At 47.2% G+C, this 25161-nt stretch overlaps 1 protein-coding gene across 3 annotated transcripts in view; it reads left to right on the top strand.

The window, feature by feature from the left end:
* LOC119390432 (E3 ubiquitin-protein ligase Bre1) overlaps positions 1-25161 on the top strand; it is a 37651-nt gene that overhangs the window by 9357 nt on the left and 3133 nt on the right. For all 3 annotated transcript variants that reach the window (XM_037658051.2, XM_037658052.2, XM_049414837.1), the window contains exons 4-13: positions 1537-1814; positions 3010-3155; positions 4386-4547; positions 9602-9778; positions 10030-10308; positions 11239-11427; positions 18364-18683; positions 21101-21185; positions 23102-23497; positions 23773-23976. In XM_037658051.2, the coding sequence (XP_037513979.1) occupies positions 1537-1814; positions 3010-3155; positions 4386-4547; positions 9602-9778; positions 10030-10308; positions 11239-11427; positions 18364-18683; positions 21101-21185; positions 23102-23497; positions 23773-23976 (2236 nt within the window). The remainder of the gene's footprint in view (positions 1-1536; positions 1815-3009; positions 3156-4385; positions 4548-9601; positions 9779-10029; positions 10309-11238; positions 11428-18363; positions 18684-21100; positions 21186-23101; positions 23498-23772; positions 23977-25161) is intronic.

The raw sequence follows: 25161 nt of genomic DNA, 5'->3' as shown, positions 1-25161 counted from the left end.
TAAGGAGCACTAAAAAGTAGGGGTGTGCGAATATTCGAAATTTCGAATATTTTTCGAATAGTGTTTGCTATTCGATTCGATTTGCACTGAAATTTTACTATTTGAACTATTCGAATTTCCCAAGGACAAATGCAGTCAACGTCCGGTTGAAAGTGACCCCTTCAGATTTTCAATATGCTTCACCTCATTACACTTCGTATTGCGGCAAAGCTGCCTTTCAAGCTCCGTTACGGTCGAACTTAGCCAAGAGACAAAGTCCGGTTGGAAGTGGTCCCTAGATTTTCAATATGCTTCACCTCATCACACCCCCGTATTGCGGCAAAGCTGCCTTTCAAGCTCCGTTACAGTCGAACTTAGGCAAGAGACAGTCAACGTCCGATTGGAAGTGGTCCCTAGATTTTCAATATGCTTCACCTCCTCACACCCCCGTATTGCGGCAAAGCTGCCTTTCAAAGTCCGTTGCGGTCGCAAATGTATCAACTCAAGAAAAAGTGCTGGTTCTAATATGGAGATGAAAGATGTGGCAGAGTTGGGGGCTCAATTAATGCTGTTTTGGACCTCACATTTGGGCAGGAAGTCCGAAAAATCGGACGCCGAAGCTTTTTAGCATCCAAAATTTCAGATGTTCTTATATATCGACGTCTACGAGGCAGATTTGGAACTCCGGACTTGAAGGGAGCACACCCTTGTCTGCCACATCAGTTGGCCTTCCACAGAAGTTGAAAGAGAAGGAGAGGCTGAGGAAATGGCATCTCTGCCTATCACGTGTAAAGTGTTGTCGGCAACACTTTGGTTGCACCAAATCATGTACATAAATACAATTCGGCCTCTACATTGCCTCATTCTTGATAAGACAACTATGAAACACCACCCCGCCAGTGCTTCATCAACCTGGTGAAAAGAAACACTTTCATGTTGCTATCTCATAAGAATATGCTTAGGAATCCTAACTTTTTTTTCTGCAATTTCACTTCGAAGTATTCGAAAAATATTCCAGAAATATTCGAAAATTATTCGAAATTATTCGGTTCGATTCGCACTCTATCTTTATTATTCGAATTCGCTTCGCACCCAGAATTTTGCTATTCGCACAGCTTTACTAAAAAGCTAACCTGACTTTCGCTTCCTGTGCCTGGTGCATTAACCTTTTAGTCTCTTGTTTGTTTACTTACAGTATTTCACAGGCCTTTTAGAAGGTAGTACTGTGTAAGGGGAAGGGGGGCTACAGAAACAGAGGTACTAAAGGAAAAAACAAAACATTAGCTCGATAACTTCAGAAAGTAGGCACGAGAGGTAATTATAGAGAAGTTTAAAAAATAGACAGCGAATAGTGGGAAGTAGTTCTCTGCTGTGTCTAATTCAGCACATGTGTAGTACAACAAGAGGGGGATTGTAATTTCTGCGATGATTGCCGTGCTCATCTTTCCACTGTAACTGTGTAATAATGGTGTTGCGGTGTACCGTGTTGTTCGCTATACTTAGTACGTGCATAGCTAGTCTGTTGCGAGGTGTAGTGACAGTGCCATGGTGTTGCAGGTACTGGAACCAGCTGAACGAGGACCTGCGCGTCCTGCTGCAGCGCTTTGACTCGGAGGCGTGGGACGAGTCTGAGCAGCGCAATGAGGCGGAGGCCACCACGTCCTTCTTGGGCATGCTGCTGCACTGGGACCGCGAGGAACTGGACGAAAAACTCGCCCAGCGAGTGCAGGTGTCCACCCGTGCCGTCGCCAAGCTGCTGCAAGCCTTCGACCGTCTGGTACAGAGGAACCACAAGGTCATGCTGGCACTCCAAGGGGAAGAACCACCTGGCCCAGGTACTTGCTGGACGCGAGGCATTGGGGAGAGGGCTTTGCTCGTCGATGGCTTAATGTTGTCAGGGCTAAAGACGGCAAGGGACTTCCTTGAATCTAGGGAATGCGTATTCAAGGTGTATTCTTTCTATACACTGGTAATTTGATGTCGGCTGTAGGCGGTGTTTAAAGCTTGATGTCTTACACGTATTTCTGGCTCCTGCTATCGCTTCCGTGGTTAACAACTAGTGAATGTATGGCCTCAAGGTCTGTCTAAATTTATCCAGAGGGTGCCAACGCTGAGATGCCGGTTTGGACACCACATATTGTAGTCAGTGCTTTCCCAGGTCGCTTGTCTTGAAGAGACCGAGTCGGTGTTGATGATGACTTTCTTTCACCACATAAAGAAAGAACGTAAGGGTGGAGAGATGTGTCATTACATACTCTGGAGTAAACTATTCAGTTTAATTCCACATGCACCAACTAGCCTGTCATTGCATTCCGCTAGTGTCAGTACAATTTGTGTGTACTGACTGCGTGAAATAAGCAGTTGTCAGTTTGCACTTGTCGGCATGTGACGTGTGCCTTTGCTGTGAATTCTTATATAACTGTAGCATGTTTCACTTTAACCGACTTGCCCCAACCTTAGCATATAGGGAAGCCAAAAGGCAAGGACTAATCTGAACTGTTGGATTACTGTCCCAGGAGCACCAGAACGTGTGTTTTATGACTTAGGTTTAGCTGGTTCCATGGCAGGGAAGATCGCAAGCCAGGGGCCTGCACAGTTCATCCCACAATTCCAATCAGTTACGAACTGAAACAGTTGTACTCACTGTTGGGCTATTTGGTGCATGTTTACCAACAGTAGTAAACTTGGCGCCAAAAAACACGACCACGCTGAAACACAAAGGAGTGCCCGTCTCGTCGATCTGTTCCCTTGCGTTCCTGAGTGGTCATGTTTTTTGGCACCTAGTTCACTACTGATACTGAAACAGTTGCTTAGATTCAGGGGTGATATCAGAGTTCATGTTTTTTCAGGCACTGCCACACTCACGTAGATGGCATTGGCAGAGTGGCCAAATGAAATTTCTTGCGGTGCTATTCATGGTATTACTGAGGAGGTGTGTGCCAGTGGGCTTGTGAATTCAGAAGCAGATAGTTCCCGTGTGTGCATTTAAATGAAGCGCTTGGGAATTCTTTCATCCTTGAATGTATGCAGATGGAGAGCCAGCAATGGACACTGGTCCGGTGCCCGACCTCAACGAGGCAGTTCGACAGGCCAACATTGAGCTGCAGACGGAGAACAAGAACCTCCATGCGCTCGTCACCTCACTGCACGAGAAGAACCACAAGCTCAGCCTCAAGGTTGGCCGCACTTTTTTTTTTCCCCTATTGTCTCTTAATCGTTAGTGATTGGAAATACGGCGCAGCGTGACTAGTAAACTGCTGCACCTTGAACAGCAGGGATGTGATGAATGTTTATTTCATTTACACTTGCCGCTGTCTCAGATACGCGGCCTAGCAGGTGTAAGTGCACACAAGCAAGAGCAGAGAAATCACCTGGTTACGTAAGACACTGCATTGTAATAGGAAACACAGGTAATCGATAACAGGTGACTAATACAAAAGCTGCCTATCTTGAGCAGATGATGATTCGGGTAAGTTTTTGAGCAAACGATTGAACTTATTCCGTGCACTGGAAAGTCGGCACAACGTAGCACAGAACACTCTTGTACTCGCTGTTCATAGGACTGAAGGAAATGACGCTTTCTATGGGTGCAAGAGTTGTTTGTACACTTGTATGCTAAATTCCAGAAAGCTATCATTCTCCACAGAGACTGAGTTATGCTGCCCGCCTTCCAAGTGCATCCACAGTGGAACCCACAGTAGGAGTGGACTTGAGGCTGCCACTGAATCTTCATTTGGGAATTGCAGTGCAATTTACCCAAAGGTTGCGGTATCGAATCCTGGTCGCGGCGGCTGCATTTTTGATGGAGGCGAAAATATTTGAGGCCCGTGTACTTAGATTTAGGTGCACGTTCAAGAACCCCAGGGGGTCGAAATTTCCGGAGCCCTCCACTACAGCGTCTCTCATAAATCATGTCGTGGTTTTGGGACGTTTACACCCCAGATATTATTATTATTGCAGTGCAGTTTCTTAGTTTATAGAGGTGAGCTACTGTACGTGGCACCATAGAGCGTGCATTATACCTCGGATGGCTTCTCTCAGTTGCTGCCAGCCGCTGCGGAACAGCTTTCGCATGCACATGTATGAGGCCAACCTTGATGAGATGTGTTCAGCTGTGTTCCATAACATTTGCAATCGCATTATGGTGCTTCTTGCCAGGTCTAGGGCAGTCGTATAGTACCAAAGTGATGCACTTATTCTTCCATTTCTTTTCATTGTTTGTCAATTGGCCGAACGATGCTTACATGCTGCCGCCAGGATTGGTGCGTCGCGAGAGGCAGCCGACGAGAAGGGAATGGAATAGAGTGAACGGAATCCTTACATTATGCCGGCCCAGCACTATCCTCGCGTTGCCTACTCATGATGCTGTTGCTTTGCATGTGAAAGTATATGATAATGTCTTGCAGTTCTCGGAGCACCAGGATCAGGTGGACTCGATGCAGACCAAGAATGACGAACTGCGCAACCGCGTCGAAGAGCTCGAATACGAGCTGAGCAAAGTGCGCGCTCGCGAGGAGAAACTCGACTGTCACCTGGCCGACTGCCTGCAGCGCATCAAGAACTTCCAGGTCAGTGGGCTCCTCACAATGATCACCTAGTCAACGATGCTGTTTGTTTTTCGCCAGGAGATTCACGAAACATTCTCCCCTAAAAGTTTTAGAACTTTTGTCTCTGTTGATAGTAGTCGTCTGAGAGATTGCTTTGCGGTACCTGGACTTGATTTCTGAGACCTTTGGGAATTTGTGAAATTAAATGTGGTCCTATTTTTAACACGTTCTAGTGCATTCAGCTAAGCTATTCTAGCTGGAGGCATAGATCCTTTGTGTGTCCGTAAACTTGAGCTTTTAGGCATGAAAAGGAAATGTAGTGAAATAAAGGCTCCTTATTTCTCTCTACGTGGAGGAAAGCTGATGACTTTAGGAAAAAGTGGCAAATAATGAAGGTCATTGAGGCATGTTCTTCGCTGTGGAAGTCTCCACAGTAGAGCTGTGCGAATAGCAAAATTTTGGGTGCGAAGCGAATTCGAATAATAAAGATTGAGTGCGAATCGAATCGAATAATTTTCGAATAATTTTCGAATATTTCTCAAACATTTTTCGAATACTTCGAAGTGAAATTACAGAAAAAAGTTGCAGAGAATCCCTAAGTATGTTCTCATGAGATAGCAACATGAAAGTGTTTCTTTTTGCTAGGTTGATGAACGCTGGCGGGGTGGTGTTTCATAGTTGTCTTATCAAGAATGAGGCAATGTAGAGGCCGAATTGTATTTATGTACATGATTTGGTGCAACCAAAGTGTTGCCGGCAACACTTTACATGTGATAGGCAATGATGCCATTTTCTCAGCCTCTCCTCCTCTTTCAACTCCTATGGAAGCCCAACTGATGTGGCGGACAAGGGTGTGCTCCCTTCAAGTTTGGGATTCCAAATCTGCCTCGTAGACGCCGATATATAAGAACATCTGAAAATTTGGATGCTAAAAAGCTTCGGCTTCCGATTTTTTGGACTTCCTGCCCAAATTTCAGGTCCAAAACAGCAATAATTGAGCCCCCACCTCTGCCACATCTTTCGTCTCCATGTTGGAAGCCGCGTTTTCTTGAGTTAATACATTTGCGACCGTAGCAGAGCTTGAAAGGCAGCTTTGCCGCAATACCGGGGTGTGATGAGGTGAAGCATATTGAAAATATAGGGACCACTTTCAATCGGACGTTGACTGTTTTTTGTCTTTTGGCCAAGATCGACCGTAGTGGAGCTTGAAAGGTAGCTTTGCCGTAATACGGGGTGCGATGAGGTGACGCATATTGAAAATCTGAAGGGGTCACTTTCAATTGGACGTTGACTGTATTTGTTTTTGGGAAGTTCGAATAGTTCGAATAGTAAAATTCCAGTGCGAATCGAATCGAATAGCAAACACCATTCGAAAAATATTCGAAATTTCGAATATTCGCACACTCCTACTCCACAGTTTTCTTGCTTGTCATCTGAATAGGCATGCTTGCCACCAACAATGGTGAACACGCGCTCAATAATGAGCGCACTTTTGAAAATGATGATATGTGGAGCTGCTGACAGATTTCTTTTTGGACATGGAAGAAGCTGTGTGAATAGCCAAATGATCGGGGGATGTAGAAAAAAGCTTCATGTAAATGTCTTCATTTAAAACTGAGGTACAAAACTACTTACAAGATATATTCATAATGCCAGTCTTTTATCATCGGGAAGTTTGCATTATCTTTTCTTTTTCTTTTTGTCGTTTGGGCTGAAGCCATGCTGAGGCCACCTTCATCTGATGCTGTTCTGTGTCATCAAGTTGTCTATTTTCACCTTTAATAGCCATACTCCTGCTTTACTCGCATTAATGGGGTAAAATAAGCAATACAGTCAAACTCCGCCATAATGAACTCCGCTTCAACGAAATTTCCGGTACAACGAAAAATTCTCTGTTCCCCGTCAACAATCCATAGGAGTCAATGCATAAATATGCTTGCCACAACGAACACTTTTTCTGCTGCCGTTCCGCTTCAACGAAATTTGACGATGCCATTCCGGAGGAGGAGGAGGAGGAGGAATAAACTTTTATTGAGACGAGCAATTTGTTTGGCTGGGCCTAGGCCTCCCACGTGGGGACGTCGAGGTCTTGCCTCTCCGCCGCCTCGCGGGCTTGCTGGGTCGCCCAAGGTTGGTCGTCGAAGTGGGAGCTGCGCAGGGCGGCATGCCATCTCGACGAGAGGGTCTCGGTGTTAACGGACGGGTACTAGTGTTTACACTCCCACAGCATATGCGGGAGCGAGGCGACCTGGGTCTTGCATACCTTACAGGTGTGGTTAGGATAAATGTCTGGGTATATCTTGTGGTATCGATGTAGTGACGGGTACGTGTTTGTCTGTAACAGGCGGAGGATGGTTGCCTGCGCTCTGCTTAGCTTGTGATGAGGGGTGGGGAAGGCTCTTCTTTCAAGGTAAAATGCTTTGGTGATGTCGTTGTAGCTGGTGAGGCGATCGCGTTCCACGGGTACACCTGCGCTGTCTCCGGCACGGTTGTCCAGGCCTCGTGCTACGGAGTGTGCGACCTCATTAAGGTTAGTGAGGTGCGGATGAACGTCGCCGGCATGTGCTGGAATCCAGACGAGTGTGATTTGGTTATCTGCCGAGTGAGGGGCGTGGAGTAGGATGCGTAATGCTTGCTGTGAGATGCGGCCTTTTATATAGTTGTTGATTGCCGTGCGGGAGTCGCTCACGATGGTGTCGCAGTCTGGGTCAAGGGCGGCCAGGGCGATGGCCACCTCTTCGGCCGTCTCAGCGTTCTGGGTTACGATGCTGGCAGCGTGTCTGAGCGAGCCGCCTTGGGTGGTAGCCGCTACGAAGCGGTGCCCGTCTTGATATTCAGCTGCATCGACAAAGGTGACGCCTGTGGTGTCGCCGTAAGCTTTGATGAGGGAGGCGGCCTGTGCCTTCCGCCGTTCCTTGTTGTATTCAGGGTGCATGTTTTTGGGGATGGGGTCGGCATGTAGCCAAGCCCGGATACTGCCATTCCGGGCAAAAAAAATTTAATTTATCGTGCAATAAACGCAATCTCGGACATTTTGACGCATTTTAGAACGTAAAAATACGAATTCAAAGTCTAAGTCGGGTGTTGGCACCACCAGAAACCGCCGCTGTTGACTGAGCATGGGGGCCGCCATTGCTTGATAGCGACGGTGATCAGACTGCCCTGCTTTCGCAACTGGCTTGAGTTGCTTCTTAGTCGCAGACAATCCAAAGCCAAAGCTCAGTTGTCCACACTGGGGTGCAGTTGCGGAACGATTCCTTTTCCGATGCCTTTCCAATGCTTTTCGTGCTTCGCTAGTGGTCAGAGCGACGGTACATCCGTGTTATCAGTGCGAGCAGCCCTGGGCCCTGGGGTGCAGTCGCGGAACGATGCCTTTTCCAATGCCAATGCTTCTCATGCTTTTCGCGCTTGGCCAGTGCGACCGATGGTCGGAGCAACAATTCGTCCGCGTTATCAACGGGATCAGCCAGCCGCAAGTGGTGGATAAGAATAGCATAGAATAATGCGTAAGTCATCGCTCAGTGATAGCACGCCTGCATGTCGCCGTTGTCAGCGAACAGCTGGTGTTAGCATATTAGTGCAACTGTGCAGTTCGTGTTGCGCGCCCATGCCTCTGTTTGGTTCGTTCGCGGAAGCCGTTGTTTCTGCGTGCTTTTCAACGTGGCGTCACTATGCATATATGAGAATCGCGTCGTGATGCTGCTGGAGACGCAAAGGAAGCAGCAGACACTTTTTGAATTTTGGAAACAAAAGTTTCACTGTTCTACTCATAGAGTTTCCTACAATACTTACTAGAGGGAACTCTGGCGCTAGTGTCTATGGGAGCTGCAATGCATCGCGCTTCAGCCAGCATGGGAATCATGGGTAGTACACGGATTTGTCTAAACTTCGTTCTTTCGGCTCCGTTTGGCTCCGCGTCGCCTGCATCCGCTTTGTCGCAAAACGAAGTTCAGCAAAAATCAGCAGTTTCACTTCACCACTTTAACTTCTTTAGGCTCACCGATTCAAATCTGGTCACGAAGTTCACGACGATCCTTTCTTTTATCCGAAAGAAAACCAAAACGTAGCAATAAACAAAGCCACAAGTGCGTTCGAAGCCCCCAAGCACGAAGACTAGGCAAATCCGTGTACTACCCATCATTCCCATGGTGGCTGAACGATCGCAGCGCCAGAGTTCCCTCTAGGTCATTTTAGGAAACTCTATGGTTCTACTAGCTCAGGTCAGCCATATTTTTTTCGATTTCACTACAACGAAATGTTCGCTTCAACGAACATTTTTCCGAGCACCGTCAATTTCATTGTAGCGGGGTTTGACTGTACTGGCTTCTTGAATGGCCTTTAAGTTCAGTTTTTCGTGCAATTAGTATGCGCAGTTGGTCTTGGTGGTTAGTGTTTCTATGGGAAGGATACTCGGGGGGAGGCTCCGGGGTGTAGTCTGGTACACATTCTGTGACAGAACGGAACGCAACGTCAGGAGAGAACAAGAGGGAGCTAACAGCCAATGGGCGAGCTGAGGGAATTCAGGAATGTTTTCAGTGCATGAAGAAATATAGCATTATTATTACTGAACATCAATATTAGCAGGCAATGTTTTCAAAGCTTAAAATTTAAAGTGTGATTACTTTAACAATTTATTTGTGTTCATGTCGTGATTGGGCACACTAGGTGGTGTCATAATTTCACGAGATGTTCGGTGGTGGTGGCGGGGGGCTGGTTGCCACTGTTGCAAACCGTCAGCGCGGGATTGGGTTAAGCCAGGCACAAATCAGCCTAATTCGATTATACAGCCCGAGTGTTTGTGTTTTGCTCCAATTCAAGTCGTCTGGAGACCGTTCTATAGCCGTTCTATCTGATGGAATGGTGTCTCCGTTCGTTCTGTGCCCGTTCTTTGCCTAGCAGATTACAAAATGATTGACAGCACTGCCTTTCCGGTTGCTATTCTCACGTCTGACAAGCCTCGACCAATTCCGTGTGGCGTGATAAGACGTTTTATCACAGAATGGGTACAGGATTATGCCTCTGATGGTCCTCAAAGCTGGATGGGAGACGTCACTGTGCTTGTGTGCTTTGGACAGGTGGACGGCTGTGACACCGTGCCCACGGCTGGCTCCGGCGGTGGCTCTGGTGGTGGTGGTGGTGGTGGTGGAGCTGCTGCCCTGCGCCTGGAGGACCTGCAGAGCCAGCTGGAGGAGCAGCGGGAGCTGGCATCGGCACGGCTGCTCGAACTAGAGCAGCTGCAGCACGACCACAAGGTGTGTCTGCACAGCCGCTCTTTCTGAGAAGGTTTCTTGCACACATAGTGTCAGCTGTGTGCTGCAGCTGATCAGTGACGGGCAAACACGTGGGAGCACGTTGCCAGTGGCTAGTATTGTCGCACGTCGTTCCCGACATGCAACAATACTAGCCATTCCCGACCAGTGGCCAACTTCCCAACCAGTGGCCTCGACAGAGCAGTTCTCTTGGGATTCTAGGGTAACCAGCAATTCGAAACTATATTACGTAGGAGGCCCTGAAGACGGTGGAGCGCCTGCGGCTAGAGCTGCGTTCGCTGCCCGAGAGCCTGGTGGTGAGCACGGCCGAGTACAAGTGCCTGCAGAGCCAGTTTTCGGTGCTGTACAACGAGAGCATGCAGCTGAAGACGCAGCTGGACGAGTGTCGCTCCATGCTGAATACAGCCAAGACCACGCACCTGCGCAACATTGAGCACATGGAGAGCGAGGAGCTGAATGCCCAGAAGAAGCTTCGCTCGGAGGTCATCCGCCTCGAGGACCAGATTGCACAGGTATGAAATAGTACTTAGCCAACGTGGACGTTATCAATGTTGTGCTGGACCATAAATGCTGAGTCATGCAACGTGGTGGCAGTTGCCTGTGCTGTCGACTCGTGCGCTATGTATGACGAAGCAGATGTGGTATGGGTGCTGCCTTATGTGGGTAACTGCTTACGATGTGCTTCTCCATGTGGCCGTGGTTTTTGCCGTTTGTGCGCTATTTTGTTTTGGGATGCAGTGCATGTAATGTCATCATTGGGGAAACTAGGCAGCATTCATTCTAGGTTATTGTGCTGTGCTGATTTGCTTTACAACAAACCCTTTTCTAATCTGCAAGTGCGCTTTCCTGCACTGCATATTCGCCCAACTAATGGCGGCACCTGTCATGCTTCAAGCGGAGACGATGTCCTAGTTGCACGTGCTGTGGCTTGTCTATTACGCGCGTTTACGTCAATAGAGCCAAGTCTACATTTTACATTTCTCATGTCATAGCACAAGCAAACTGCACTTGAATATGCTGTTTGCAGAAAGTGACTTAATGCCATTAGTTGGGCTAACTGCATAGCATGAAAGCTAACTTTACAATTATGGAAAGGGTCTATTCTCGCAGTTTTGAAATAAATCTTGCTCGTAACGCTACAAAATCTGTTTAGTATGTTAAAAATTACATACTGTATTAGAACAATGATTGCATGTTTGAAATCGGCACATAAAGATACATAAGCTGTGAAACTTTCATAAAAATCTGCTAAAAAAAAGAATGTTTCTGAAGCGAGGCTTAACTAACAATAACAAGCTGTATTCGTCAGGTGGTGACAGTTGCAATTTAATGTGCTCATCATGATGCGGTACTGGCCTGTCTGTCATAACCCAGCTATAGTCTTAGAAGTAAGGTAGCACAAAGCAGAGCTGCAGAGTGAGACCCGCCACGTGCGCATGCAGATTCGTCGGGAGTACGAGAATCTGCGCATCGAGTTTGAATCGTCGTCGGTGTCCAGCGAGCAGGCTCAGCCACTCAACCGGGAGATGCGGCACATTATAACGAGCCTGCAGAGCCACAACAGGCAGCTCAAGAGTGAAATCTCCCGCAGCAAGCGCAAGCTTCGCGAGGCCCAATCGGAGACGCAGAGGGTGAGCAACTCTCCCAGCACTTGCGTATAATTTTTTTATCTTTCTTTTTTCCACGTGCGTGTGTTATCACCTGTATGTGCAGTATTTTTCTTGTTGCATATGCAAAAGCTGTGTCCGCAACACGAGCCTGCGTACGCCATATACCGTAAAAACCCGTGTATAGTCCGGTTTTTTTTTTTTTTTTCTAGATCTTATGATGAAAATTTCTGCCCCGTACTATATGCTGATCCCAAGAATTTTCTGCCTGAATTCACAGTTTTGGTTTTGGCATTGCGTGGTGCTATCATCATCATCATCATCATCAGGTGTCTGTACACTTCTGCGTTAGGTAGCGTTAGTCCTACAGACCTACAGGCGTGCAACAGTGTCCATTGCAACCACTTTGCGCACATCATGACGGCTGCTAGATGACATTATCACGATGTCATCTAGCGGACTCCGTGAAGCGACTGCTGCGCGACTCCCGCATTGAGGTCGTTGTCATCCATCCCAGCTGCAGCCTCTTGATGTGTGCCTCAAAAAACCATTTAAGGACCACATCAAGCGCCCGTATATGTGAGTGGATGAGGTCTGGAAAGCCGGAAGTGACTCCAGCCAGACGGCTGAAACGGGCCTTGCCAGCAATGCTGTGCTCGTGGATCGCCGAGGCTTGGGCCTGCCTTCCCGAGGCGCTCGTTTGTCGTGCCTTCAAAAAGTGCTCGATCTTAAAACGTCCTTGATGGCACTGTAGATGAGGTGCTGTGGGAGGACATCTCCGACGAGGGAGCTTCGGAAGAGAAGCGTGTCAGACGACGATGAATAAGTGTGTAAATCAGTGTATTCAGTTTCTGTTTTCCTCGGACTATATTCACGTGAAAACTTTTTTTCTCACGTTTGCTATCCCCAAAACACACCTTGGACTATATGCGGGTCTGAGCTATACGCGGGTTTTTACGGCACTCTCTTGTGTCGTCAGCTCTGGGTTTGTGCATGTGCAGTTGTATATGGACTGCTCGTTCACGGTCTCCTATCGCACGACCTGTGCTGCAGCACTTAAAGGGACACTAAAGTGAAACAATGAATCGGTCTAGATTGATAAAGTGCTCTCTGAGAACTCTAATGTCGTTAATTTCACCATCATAGGTTTATTAATAGGGAAGAAAATCAAGATCAAAGTACCATTTTACAATTTTGCGCCGAAATCTCCATGCGTTATGACACGGATTTCAAAGTGTAGTTGTCATACTTTGGCGACATTGGCTCAACGAAATTTCCTGAAACTTTGTCTGTTGAGTCTATGGCCCCCTCGGAGGTCAATCTACCTCATTTTTACCGATTAGGAGCTAAGTAGGCCCGTGTAGACACCGTCAAAAATCTATGATGTCTCGGCGTTTGGTGGGTTTGGTCAGCGTTGGGTATCCTTCTTTCTTTTTTTTCTGTGCCTTTTCTCGCTCACCAAGCGCCTTCTTGTGGCAAGCATGGTGATTTTGGAAGAGTAATTTACTAATAATAGAAAAATCATTTACCTCTTCAGTATCCCTTTAAAGGGACACTAAAGAGAAACAGTGAATTGGTTTAGATTGATAAAGTGTGCTCGGAGAACTCTTGTGTAGCTTATTTCACCACCATAGGTTTATTATTAGAGGAGAAAACCAAGTTCAAAGTTTCATTTTTAAATTTCGCGCCGAACTTTGTAATTGGTGACGTAAAAGATTTCAAAGAGCATTTAACGTATTTTGGCGCCACTGGTTCGACGAAATTTTCACAAACTCGTTATGTCAAGTCTCTGGCCCCCTCAGAGGACAATGTACTTGGATTTAACCGATTAGGAACTACGTAGGCCCCAAGGAGGCGCCGTCAAAAATATGTGGCGTTACGGCAAATGGTGCGGGAATTCAAAGGTGGCGCCGCCACCTGCATTTTATTTTTGCGCGTTTTCTCGCTTATTAAGCGTCTTCTCGCAGCAAGCATGGTGTTTTTGGTATCGTGAAAGACTACTTTACTAATGTGAGAAAAATTGTTTTGCTCTTTAGTGTCCCTTTAATGACTTGCCCTGCCCGTCGATGGGGGAGATGGGGGGGTCAATATTGACGTCATTAAGAGTGTTTCAGATTGTGACCAATTTACTTTGGAACATTGGTGCCTGTTTCGACCGGCATCATACTTAATGACAGGACAGCTTTTTTTGTTGACTGCATGTTGTGTAGCACAGAAAAGTGGACGAATTGAACTTTATAGAAGGTTTTAGAGTGGTGATTGAAACCATCAAGTGATGTGGCTACCTCCTTCTTCATCTTTATGGACACCTCTCTGAAGGAGAGGGCACATTATGTCTTGGAACAGTCGCATAGCACACAGTTCGTAGTGGTGGTCTAGCTACTTACCGTGGGAATTTTCAGATTGTTTTCTGTTGTAGTGCCCGCTACATGTATTACTGAAATCATGTGGGACGTGAAGGTAATTAAAACCCGGTGCCTTCTTAGCTGGGGCTACCGCGGTGCGTAAAGACAAGTTCACGTATGTTGACTGGAAGCTTGGCAATTCCCAAGGGAACCGCACAATGTGCACAGTGGCGGTCCAACTGCACCAATTGCGCATTTTGCTACAATCCCTGCGCCTTGCTGCGTACATTCGAGTACAGCTTGCGCCAACTGCGCCAAAGTTCACTAGTCCACCTGTTTACATGGCATAGTATTGTTTATGACCCAAAATATTCTTGGTCGCAACAAACACCACTAGAGCTTTTCCATAATGCCACTGCTGCCCTCCACTCGCTCCATTCCAGCGATGTGCTTTTCGTCATTATATTCAGCTTAACCAAAGTCGGCGTCGCCGTGTGTGTCTCCGTTGTTGAAAGTTTAGCGTGCCGTTGATAGTCTCTCTTATTTGATAGGGAACTGGCGATGTTTAACACTTCGAAAAGTGTTTTTTCTTCGTTCGCGAGTCGCTCCGCGTACTGCAATGTACCCACCCCGGCCAGGCGGCAGCAGCTATCGGCGCTGTAAACGCCGTCTTCACGCAAATGAAGATTCGGCCGTGAAAAAGTTTGATAATTCTCAAAAAAAAAATTTTTTTTTTAAATAGATGCCTCCTAATTGCGCTGCGCAACGTTTTTCAGTATGCCTCTCGTAAAGCTAAGCCTAAATGCCCACATAGAGCGCGTCTGGCATGATGTTGCGCTGCTGCTGCTGCTCGCACGTGGCCTAACGCTCGTCGCGCGGCTTGATTGCAAAACTGGCGTAACGCGGTGGCAAGCCAGGGCATCTAGAAATTGAGCCGCGCAGTCAGCCACAAATAGAGAACCAGTGGCCTCACGCGTCCTAAACGCCATTAGGACAACCAGTGTTGTCGTCAATCGACAAAAAAAGTTTCCCCAGCTTGCAAAGCTTTCCAACTGATTTCCTCCTGCTTGCTGAAAACTACGCTTGGGAGTGTGCGCAGCGTTTGTTCGCAAATCTCACATTGACAAGCATTGAGCGGCGCTGCCGCGCGACTTTTTCTCTCTGTTCACGGACTACCAAACTGCGCCGTGCAGTGATTTCGTTAAGTCCAAAGTGCAATGCAAAACTGTAAATTAAAGAAACAGACCGAATGTAGTCACATTAGTCCTACGCACTTGCTGAAAAAAGCAAAAAAAAAAAAGCTGTGGCATTTCTTCCACCTAAACAAGCGGTTGTCCTTTATCATCTTGCCTGTCAGTGGGATGCCACAGTTCTTCCTCAACCATGTGAGTAGCATGGGGACTCACACCTACCAATAGTAGCTTGACAGCATATTAATTTTAAAAATTCGCGAACACGAGGTGTTGCTAAAGCCAAGGGTTCAACATGTGGACCTGTCTCACGGTTGCCTTGAAGAAGAGCATCCCCCCTTCCCTTTCATGCTTGAAATGATCACTGACCCCGCCCCTTCGTACAAGCTTACTTTGTATCAGTTTTATTTTTTAGAAGACTTTTTCTGAATATTTGGAGAACCGGAAGTAAGAGCTCAACCCAAAGTCCTTAAAAGTGAAAGGAGAATGTCGCTCAGTTTTCCTGCTTCTAATAGTTATTGAGTACGATGGAGCATCATCCCTTGTGGGTTGTGGCGATTATTGAATGCACCATCTATGCAGGCAACTTCAAACAGTATGTTTTCGTTTGCAATAAGTTAGTCTTATTTCTTTAATTGTTAGACTGCTGGTTTTCTGGTTAGGATTTTTTTTTTCTTTTTGGAATGACCTTATGACACCTGTCATTTGCAGAAACCGTATGTGCCATGCTTGCTTTGTCACTGACGCTTCACTTCAATGCACATCTTGTGCAGTGCAGTGAAGCCAGAATGTGACACTCTTTCGTGCTAAGAACCTGATTAATGGCTGCTCTCTGCCTGTTGGCCTTGTCTCCTTGTTTACATTGCAGCAGCATTTCCTGTACGCACTCTAATAAGAATATTCACCGAAAATATAGACATGTTCTGCTCCAAGTGATCCTAAATTCCGCTTTGGCTGCTCCAAACCTGCTCCAAACAACAGTTCCTCCTGCTACAAATTTGCTCCAAAACAGACTTTTTCCTGCTCCAAAAATTGCTCCAAATCATAAACTGGCTGGACCACCACTGTATGCAGCTTATCACGTCAGCGTGCGGCTCAAAACTAGCGAGTGAAGGTTTTGTGGTTGGCTTGTTAATATACTACCTCGTTTACTCAGGTAAAAAGCCTGTACTTTTCTTTCTTGGATTTCTCACACAGTGTGGGTTTTACACGAGGTTGGGTCAGAGTGCCGTGCAGAATAATGCTGCCGCTGCCAGTTGACTGTGAACGCTCTCACTCAGTCAGCACGGTAACTTCTGTTGCCTTTGTCATTTGATGAGCTCACCTCATCTACGCTCTCCCAGTGCTGCTTGTCCTCAGTGTCACCAAGCACTGTCTGATAGTCCAGTCACCTTGAAGCTCTTGTTGGCGGCCTCAAGTGAAACCAGATGTCGCGTTCAAAATACATGAGCACACTTCTTGGGGCAATTGAGTGCACCTCAGTACAGTCCTGAATTTTAAATCAAGCAGTCTGTGCCATGTGATCTGGCATGATGCAGTCATGATGACATGGTTGACAAGACAGGGACCAGGTAACTAGTGCCACCTAGTAGCAGCCTGTGGAAATTAACTGGCGCCTGAGCACGAGTGTGTTGCTTGGCGAAACACATTTTCATTCTCTATATGAGTAATACCAAGCCCTATATGAGTAATACCTTATGTCTGGCAACTCCGTGCGCATGTGTGGTATGCAAATTCAGAGGTGATAACTGGCAGGCTGATAAGCCTGCTGGGCTTTTTCTTCTAGGAGCCTTTAGCGGAATCGACAGACTAAAAATAAAAAGGTGCAGTTGTCTTACGCTGCAGAATAACCACTTTTAGGGGCACTATGGTGTGGCATGACCATCTATGTGTGTAATGGGCACTTGCCAGCAATTCGTGTTGTCCCTGCTCTGATGTCTTATTGCCATTTGCGTTTCTCTTTTGTCACATGACAGTTACCAGCAATGTAAGTATAGCAATGTGTAGTGGTGTAAGTATAGATGGGCTCAATGTTATTTTCGCTGTAGAACTCGCATAGCTCAATAAGTAGTACTTTAATTGGTCACGCTTTTTCTGTGTATTTCAGGGTTTCCGTATACTGTGTTGACTTATTTCTTTGTGTTTTCCTGTTTTATTCGTGCATATTGTCTTGGTGTGTGCATATGCGTAAACGTCTGACATGGACTAGCATGTTGCTTCTAGTTGTGCTCTGTTCCCCTGCTTTTTTTTCTTCATTGCTTGTCCTTCATGTGTGCATGTCTCACTACAAAAGCTTTGCTGCATGGTAAGCACCGTTGAACGCTGTTACAAACTTTTGTGGTCTTGTTCTACTTTCACTATCAGTGCGTGATGTCTTCATGTAATGCCGACTTGCGACGTGGAATGTTTCTTCTGTTGCAGTACCTGTGGTGTGTAGCGTAGCGATCGTTGAGCAGGCATAATCTGCATTTGGGTGACAAGCGTGTTAGTGTACCTGACAACGAACGTCAAAATAAAAACAATATAGTATCAAGAAAGAATTATATAGAGTCAAGGTAGTTGAAAGCAGGAGCATGTTTAAAAGAATTAGGCCAACTTTTGCAGTTGCGCCTTTGTTGATCACGTATACGTGTATATGTGTTTCGTCCTTTTTTTTTCTTTCCTCCTTCATGACTTGTCGTGAATATGCGTACCTGCCAACCTAGGGATTTCTGAAATCGGGAGACTCGTCCTGGGGCGAGGGTAGGGGGCCATAAAAAGATTGTTTCTGATGACGCCTGTGATCGGTCAACAAAATTGTCCAGCATGCGGCCCCCGCACTCGTGGCCTTGGAACATTCGGAGCGGGCCTGCCGCCTAACTGAAACACTGTTACTACAGAAGCGTTCCAGCCTCTCTGCTGTTACTGTGCCTTCTCCTAACGGGGGACGTGCCTACCAGTGTCAGTGGTTGGGGTGTGTGTGTGTTTGTGTGTTTCTGGTGAAAGGAAGAGAGCCTGGCGGACGACGGGAAACAGCAGTGGCCAGCGAACCGTTCAATCTACGTGGACATTCTCTTTTCTTTGGTGTGCCATGTAAATAAGTTCGTGTTGTTTACATGACCAGTTCTTATTATGCTGCACTTGTTCATTTTTTCGAAATTGGGTTGAGGCAGTTTATCGGGAAATTTATGGCCGTGATGGTACAACCAGGAAGACGGGTCAGAAATTGGGAGTTTCCCGGGCAAATCGAGAGAGTTGGCACGTATGAATATGTAAATACGTAGGGGTATGTGTGAAGCAAAGATGTGCGATGTAGTGTGTTGGTTTCTTCTCGCTTGATGGACTTTGTGTTCACAAATGGGGTGTCCTACACCACAAAGCACTCATGCTAGCTGACGTGAAATGAATCTGCATTTCTTCTCGTTTCTTCCCCTCTTCCCCTACAGCTGAGGCAGATGCTGGAGATGTCTAATGTGGCTGTGACCTCCGCCTCCGCTCCCCCATCAGCACCGTCGTCATCGGGCGAGGGCGGCTCCACACGTAGCGATGACGCGCCTGCGACGCCAATGTCGTTGGGTGCCAGCACGAGCACGGTGGGGTCGGGAGGCAGCGCCGGCGGCTCGGGAGCTGGTGGTGGACGCAGCGGGGAGGACACGCCCATGTCGCGCCACGAGGAAGACTGCAGGGCCGAGGAAGAGCCGATTCCCGAGCGGGAGAAAGGCAAGAGCGACGCAGACATCATACGCGACCTCAAGGCGCAGCTCAAGTGCGTTCCCCCCACGTGCCCTCTCTCTCTCTTTTTTTTCTTTCTTGCCTCGTGCTTCCTTTGGGGGACTTGTTCATTTATAAGAGAAGCCAGTCGGCCTTTTTTTCTTTTATTGACGGGGGCAAAGAATACGTGCATGGATGGCCTTGTGCAAGGCACCTGTCATCCTGGGAAGAAAACGTTCATTGAGCATTGAAAGCATTGTTATTGTTGTCGAGTTCACCAAAGTTCAGCCCTTTTGTTAGGCTGCCACCATAGTGTGGCACCCCCTGTAAGTTGTGTGCGTGTGTGCCTATATATGTTTGGGCCCAGTAAAGAGGAGGGGTACTTTCATCTGAGCAAGCAGTGCGTATGCGTCAGTCCGTTTCTGTGTGCCCGTGCTTCTGCAGCACTAATCTCGCGACAGTTGAATGGGCTGCTACTACATACAGTAAAACCTTGGTGATACAAACTTGTACTCGTATATATACGGCGCTTGCGCGCGTGTGTAATTATAGAACCAGGTGTGTTGTGACCTATGACACCTAGTAGCCCCTTCCGAATCTTAGTACGCTTTTCCGCATGACAACAGAGTATTGCGGCAAAAGTGACTTAAGGAGCGCTTTGCACGCGATATATGAAGGCCAGAAAATTTTAGAGCCGCTGTCCTTTATTTTTATTATTTTCTTACCACTTGGGTGTTTGTACGAGCCATGATTGCATCACTGAGGTTCTACTGTATCGTGCGTGCTCTGCAAATGCTGTATACAGGCAATGTAGACGTGTTGGTGAGGCAGTATAGCCCCATGAGAAATCCTTGAACACGGGGTGTCGCTGGAGCCGATGTTTCGACAAGCTGTCTTGTCTTCTTCAAGGCTGCAGCCGCTGTGTTCCAAGGATTTCTCATCACTTCAAGATTCCATCTTTCCCTGAACTTCTACAAGATTGCCCTACGTTGTACAGTTTTTCGGCATGAACCTTTAGTAGTTGACCATCGATGTGACATTAACCTCTCATCAGTGATCATTGACAGTCATCGATAGCTGGATCTGCTTGCATTTTCCCGTAAAGTATCTGCAAGCTTGGCTAGACAGTGGAACTTTTTTGCTGTAATGTTGTAATCAAATAACAGAGGAGGCATGCATAGTCTTCAGAAGCTATGTCCACATGCTGCTCTTAAAGAGTAAAGCCTCTGCACTTATTAAGTGCTATGGAGAAAGCCCACGTGTAAGCAGCTTTTGCTGAATGGAATATTGGCAGCATGACTAAGCTGATTGCGATGTGCAGTGCAGTGCAAGTTCTTTGAAGATTGAGCAATCACAGAACACCTGTCTGTACCAATCTGTCGAATGAATGTTTTTGGTACTGAACCAAAAGATTGAACGCAGGGTTTATTACATAAGAACGAGACATGGGGAAGTATTTTATAGGTTGACCACAAACCAAATAATTTGCGTCAGTAGTCTCTGTTCCCATCATTAGGGGTGTAACAACAGTTACCGGAGTCTTGGAGTAGAAAGACTGATGTAAGCATGGTCTCATAATTAACCATTTGAACAATTTCAACTGCCGGTTGTCCAGTTGAGAGTGACATTATCCACACATACTCATCAGATAATGTAAAGAAGCAATGTTTGGACCGTTTCAATTTTGCACCAATCTAGGTTACCACCACAGAAACTGCAGCCCCCAATTGCTGTAGGAACAATGAAAGAAGTTTCAAGTTTGCTTCATGCAATATTCTGGTCCCCATAATGGGTGCTAGAAAAAGAAAGCACATTGGCAGTGCAAGAGCGCATACGCTGCTGCTGCCATCGCAGCCAACAGCTCCTCTTGAACAATGGGCAGCCATTGCTGCAGTGCTTGTCAGACGGCATTGACAATTGCTCCTGTCTGTGATGTAGCTCAAAAGAAGGGCGATTTCTCTGCAATGGAACGATGGCACCACCTGCCTCTATGCAGTCTGTTTTGCCCTAGTTGTGACGGACGGAGCCACCTTTTCAGTGCAGAGCCATCGCAAGCTGCCCATGTCTCTTCATCTCTCAAGATGAAGAATCAACATTGTGCAGTCCATTGAGATACCTCTGCCGCGGGAGTTAGATAAAACACAGTGAAAGCCCACAGCACCATTCACTTCCCCTGAATTGGGGGGCAAACAGGTTAGAAGTGGCTGCCTGTCTGGCCTTTTGACGGCAAGACGTTCGCAAGAGAGGCCATTCGCTCCTGTCCCGGTGGTATATAAATGTATTGAGGGTTTACTGTAACATTGCCTTTCTCAGATGCCTTGCCAGGGTCCTGTGAAGTTCTAAAGCAACTGTTCAAGTCTTTTTTTTTTCTTTTCTGCACAAGAACTGCTGCGAACATTGCGTTCATGTAAGGTCCGTGCCACGCTCGTAGTCGAGCACGTGCCTGAGATGTGGAGGTGTCTGCTTTTGCAGGAAGTCGCAAGAGGCCCAAAGGGAACTGAAACTTCTACTGGACATGTACAAGGGGGCGCCAAAGGAGCAGAGGGACAAGGTTCAGGTGAGCAGAATAAAGCTAATCTCGTGTTAATTGATATCGAAACGACACTGCCCTGTACGGGCTGTGAGAAGAGACAATACTCGTTCCCTGTCCTTTTTCGTAGTTCAGGTGTTGTGTGTGCTGTCTCAGTATTCAAATGTGGTTATGTGTACCGGATTGCTCAGCAACATTGGGTGCAGTGCAGTGCATTGTTTCCAGGCCATGCTGGCCTTGCTCCTCTTGTACAAGCAGTACTGGTGTGGGCACATGCTCTAGTGGCACTCTTTGACTCTATCCTCATTGTCACCCACTGTAACATTTTTTTTTTTCTTGCTTTTTCTGAAAGTCCTCAAGAAGGATAGCCTGTGTGCCTTCCCTCAGAAATGCACATTCAGTCTTTCTCTCTGGTACAATCATGTTGAGCGATGGCAGCCTTGAAATCGTCTAACCCAAGCTGGTTTTCCCAGCTTTTCCTACCAGTTACTTTTCCTAAATGCTGAGTGCACTCTCGGCATTGACAAACCCTTTAGTGCAGACATGTCACGATGGCTCGATAGTGTATATAAGCAGTGCACCTTTACCAATGCTGAAATATTGGTTGACGTGTAACTCGCCCTGCCACAGTGGTCTAGTAGTTATGTCACTCGACTGCTGACCCGAAGGTTGTGGGATCAAATCCCAGCCGCGGTGGCTGTATTTTCGATGGAGCCGAAAATGTTTGAGGCCCTCGTACTTAGATTTAGGTGCGCGTTAAAGAACTCCAGGTCGTGGAAATTTCCGGAGCCCTCCACTACGGTCTCTCATAATCATGTCGTGGTTTTGGGACGTTAAACCCCAGATATTATTATTATTAGGTTGTCGTGTAACTCTGGGAGAGACAGGTACACATAGCACATCGTTCAGGGTTGAAAGTTGGGCCGATTGGTGTGGTGGTGTAATTGTTTAGGCTAAAAAAAAACACGCGAGATGAGCGTTGTGTTTCTCCTCCTCCTCTACGTCTTGTCGTGCTGAAACTAGAGCTGTGCGAATAGCAATATTTTGGGTGCGAAGCGAATTCGAATATTAAAGTGTGAGTGCGAATCGAATCGAATATTTTTCGAATATTTCTCGAATATTTCTAGAATATTTTTCGAATACTTCGAAGTCAAATTGCAGAAAAACAAGTTAGGATTCCTAAGCATATTCTTATGAGATAGCAACATGAAAGTGTTTCTTTTCGCTAGGTTGTTGAAGGACTGGCGGGGTGGTGTTTCATAGTTGTCTTATCAAAAATGAGGGAATGTAGAGGCCGAATTCTATTTATGTACATGATTTAGTGCAACCAAAGTGTTTCCGACAACACTTTGCACGTGATAGGCAAAGATGCCATTTCCTCAGCCTCTCCTCCTCTTTCAACTTCTGTGGAGGCCCAACTGATGTGGGCGGACAAGGGTGTGCTCCCTTCAAGTCCGGAGTTCCAAATCTGCGTCGTAGACGTCGATATATAAGAACATCTGATATTTTGGGTGCTAAAAAACTTCGGCGTCCGATTTTTCGGACTTCCTGCCCGAATTTCAGGCCCAAAACAGCATTAATTGAGCGCCTAACTCTGCCACATCTTTCATTTCCATGTTGGAACCAGCGTTTTCTTGGGTTAATTCATTTGCGACCGTAATGGAGCTTGAAAGGCAGCTTTGCCGCAATACGAGAGTGTAATGAGGTGAAGCATATTGAAAATCTGAAGGGGTCACTTTTAATCGAACGTTGACTGTATTTGTTTTGGGGAAGTTCGAATAGTTCGAATAGTAAAATTCTAGTGCGAATTGAATCGAATAGCAAACACTATTAGAAAAATATTCGAAATTTCGAATATTCGCACACCCCTAGCTGAAACAAATCTGCATCCTTTGTCTTCGTGCGCCAATCGTCGCCCTACTTCTGTGCCTTTGTGACTGCAGCTCATGGCGGCCGAGAAGAAAGCGCGCGCCGAGGCCGAGGAGCACCGGCAGCAGCTGAAGAAGCTGGTGGAGCACGAGCGCAAGGAGCGGCGCAAGCTGGCCGACGAGGACGCCATGAAGAAGATTCGCGCCCTGGAGGAGACGGTGAACAACCTGCACAAGAGCCTGGCTGCCCAAAAGCAGGAAGAGGAAGCCCTGCTGAGCGAGATGGAGGTGACGGGCCAAGCATTCGAGGACATGCAGGAGCAGAACCTGCGGCTGTTGCAGCAGCTACGCGAGAAGGACGATGCCAACTTCAAGCTTATGTCGGAGCGCATCAAGTCCACCCAGGTGCACAAGCTGCTGCAGGACGAGAAGGTGGCGCTCATGGAGCAGGCTGCGCGCCTCCAAGAACAGGTCAGTGAGTGGGTGGTTCCTCACGCATCCACGCTAGGTGCTCACTGCTGTTTCCAGGAGGCTCTTGCAAAGTAGGGCAGGCATTGTGTCGTGCAGTAGAAAGACTGCAAAGGTTTCCATGAGATATTAACCAGGCATTGTACCGTATTTACTCGAAGAGAGCCTAAATATTTTTCGTGACGTGCACTACTTGGAAGTGCAGAAGCTCTATTTGCTGCAGCCGTGGTAGTGAAACGTGACAAAAACTGAGCGCTTGTTTTACATGCAACAAACAGGTGGGAGCCCAGAACCAGGTGGTGCGCAAACTTGAAGAGAAGGAGCGTCTGCTGCAAAACAGCCTGTCAACCGTCGAGAAGGAGCTCAGCCTGAGGCAACAAGCCGCAGAGGTGCACCGTCGCAAAGCTGTCGAGTCAGCCCAGTCGGCAGCCGACCTCAAGCTGCATTTGGAGAAATACCTGGCACAGCTCAGGGACGCCCAGGTGAGCAACTCGCCTGTATCGGCTCGTGCAGGGGTCTGCGTTTTTACCTTGCTCTGATTTCGTGCCAGACAGCACAAACAGTTAATGACAGAGAGGTCGGCACATTACATAATCTTTGACTGGTGGCATTGTACTTGAGAGTAAGTGTTTGCAGCCAGGACTAACAGTCAGTGTTATGCATTTTGTGAAGGTTGACGGAACACTTGTTAAGTGTTATGGTGGAGCTTTGTATTGTTCAGCAATCAAGGATTGAGTTCTGATGAGGTCAAGTAGGGATTCCATCTCATTTGAGTATTGTTGTACACATTGCTCTTCCACATACTGTTCTGCATAGTAATTTTTGTGCACACACATAACGCTTGATCTTTGGAAGGCCGGGGTTGCTACATTATGTGCACTTTACCTGTCTTTAACAGCCCTTAAGGGGGGAAGCGGGTCTTTGAGACCGAAAATCAGAAAAAAAATCGAATTTTTGAAAATGTTTTATTTGGATTCTGCCGCTACTGATGCATAACCTCGCCAATTTTCATGCGTCTTAGATCAGTATTTTAGCCGTGACAGCATTTTATGTGCCATCAGCGAGCTAAATTTTTAGCGATGAACGCGTAAAAAACAGGCTTATTCAGCGCCGCGCTGTTGCCGTTCTACGTTACCTACGGCAGCCATCTTGGTCGCATTCGAAAGAGCTGCGCTTTTTCTTGAATATCCCGCCGCCCTTGTTTCCGTCCACTCAGAATTCACGTAGAAAATCCGCGCCAAAAAAAGGTCCCTCCGCGTGAGCCTATTGGCACAGTGAGCCCACGTGACTAAATAACGCCTTCCGATTCGTCGGGCCTCCCGCGCTGTCTGCTACAGTGCACGCAAAGCGGCAAGTTGATGTCGCCGTGGTATAACTGTGTTGTCCTCGTCGATTTACGTCCGTAAAGTTCCAACCCGCGCAAGCTGGCAAGAAACTGGAGCAGGCGTTTTTATCATCCTCAACAAAGACTGCACGTTGCGGCGGCTTGCTGGCACGAAGTGCGCCGCAGCCGCCGGGAGTGAATTAGGCCTACGCTCTCGGCCGCGTTTTGGAACTTTGATCGTGGCGAAGCCATATCGAAAGTTGCGCAGCGCTCATAAATTCGAAAAAAAAAAGCGAGATCACGGCTCGGGTGCATCAGAAGCGCATCCAGCGGAGGACGGCGT

The sequence above is a fragment of the Rhipicephalus sanguineus genome, chromosome 4, assembly GCF_013339695.2.
Source record: "Rhipicephalus sanguineus isolate Rsan-2018 chromosome 4, BIME_Rsan_1.4, whole genome shotgun sequence".
Taxonomy (NCBI): Eukaryota; Metazoa; Arthropoda; class Arachnida; order Ixodida; family Ixodidae; genus Rhipicephalus; species Rhipicephalus sanguineus.
Note: the sequence above shows the minus strand (reverse complement) of the source record. Positions and strands in the feature narration are given on the sequence as shown.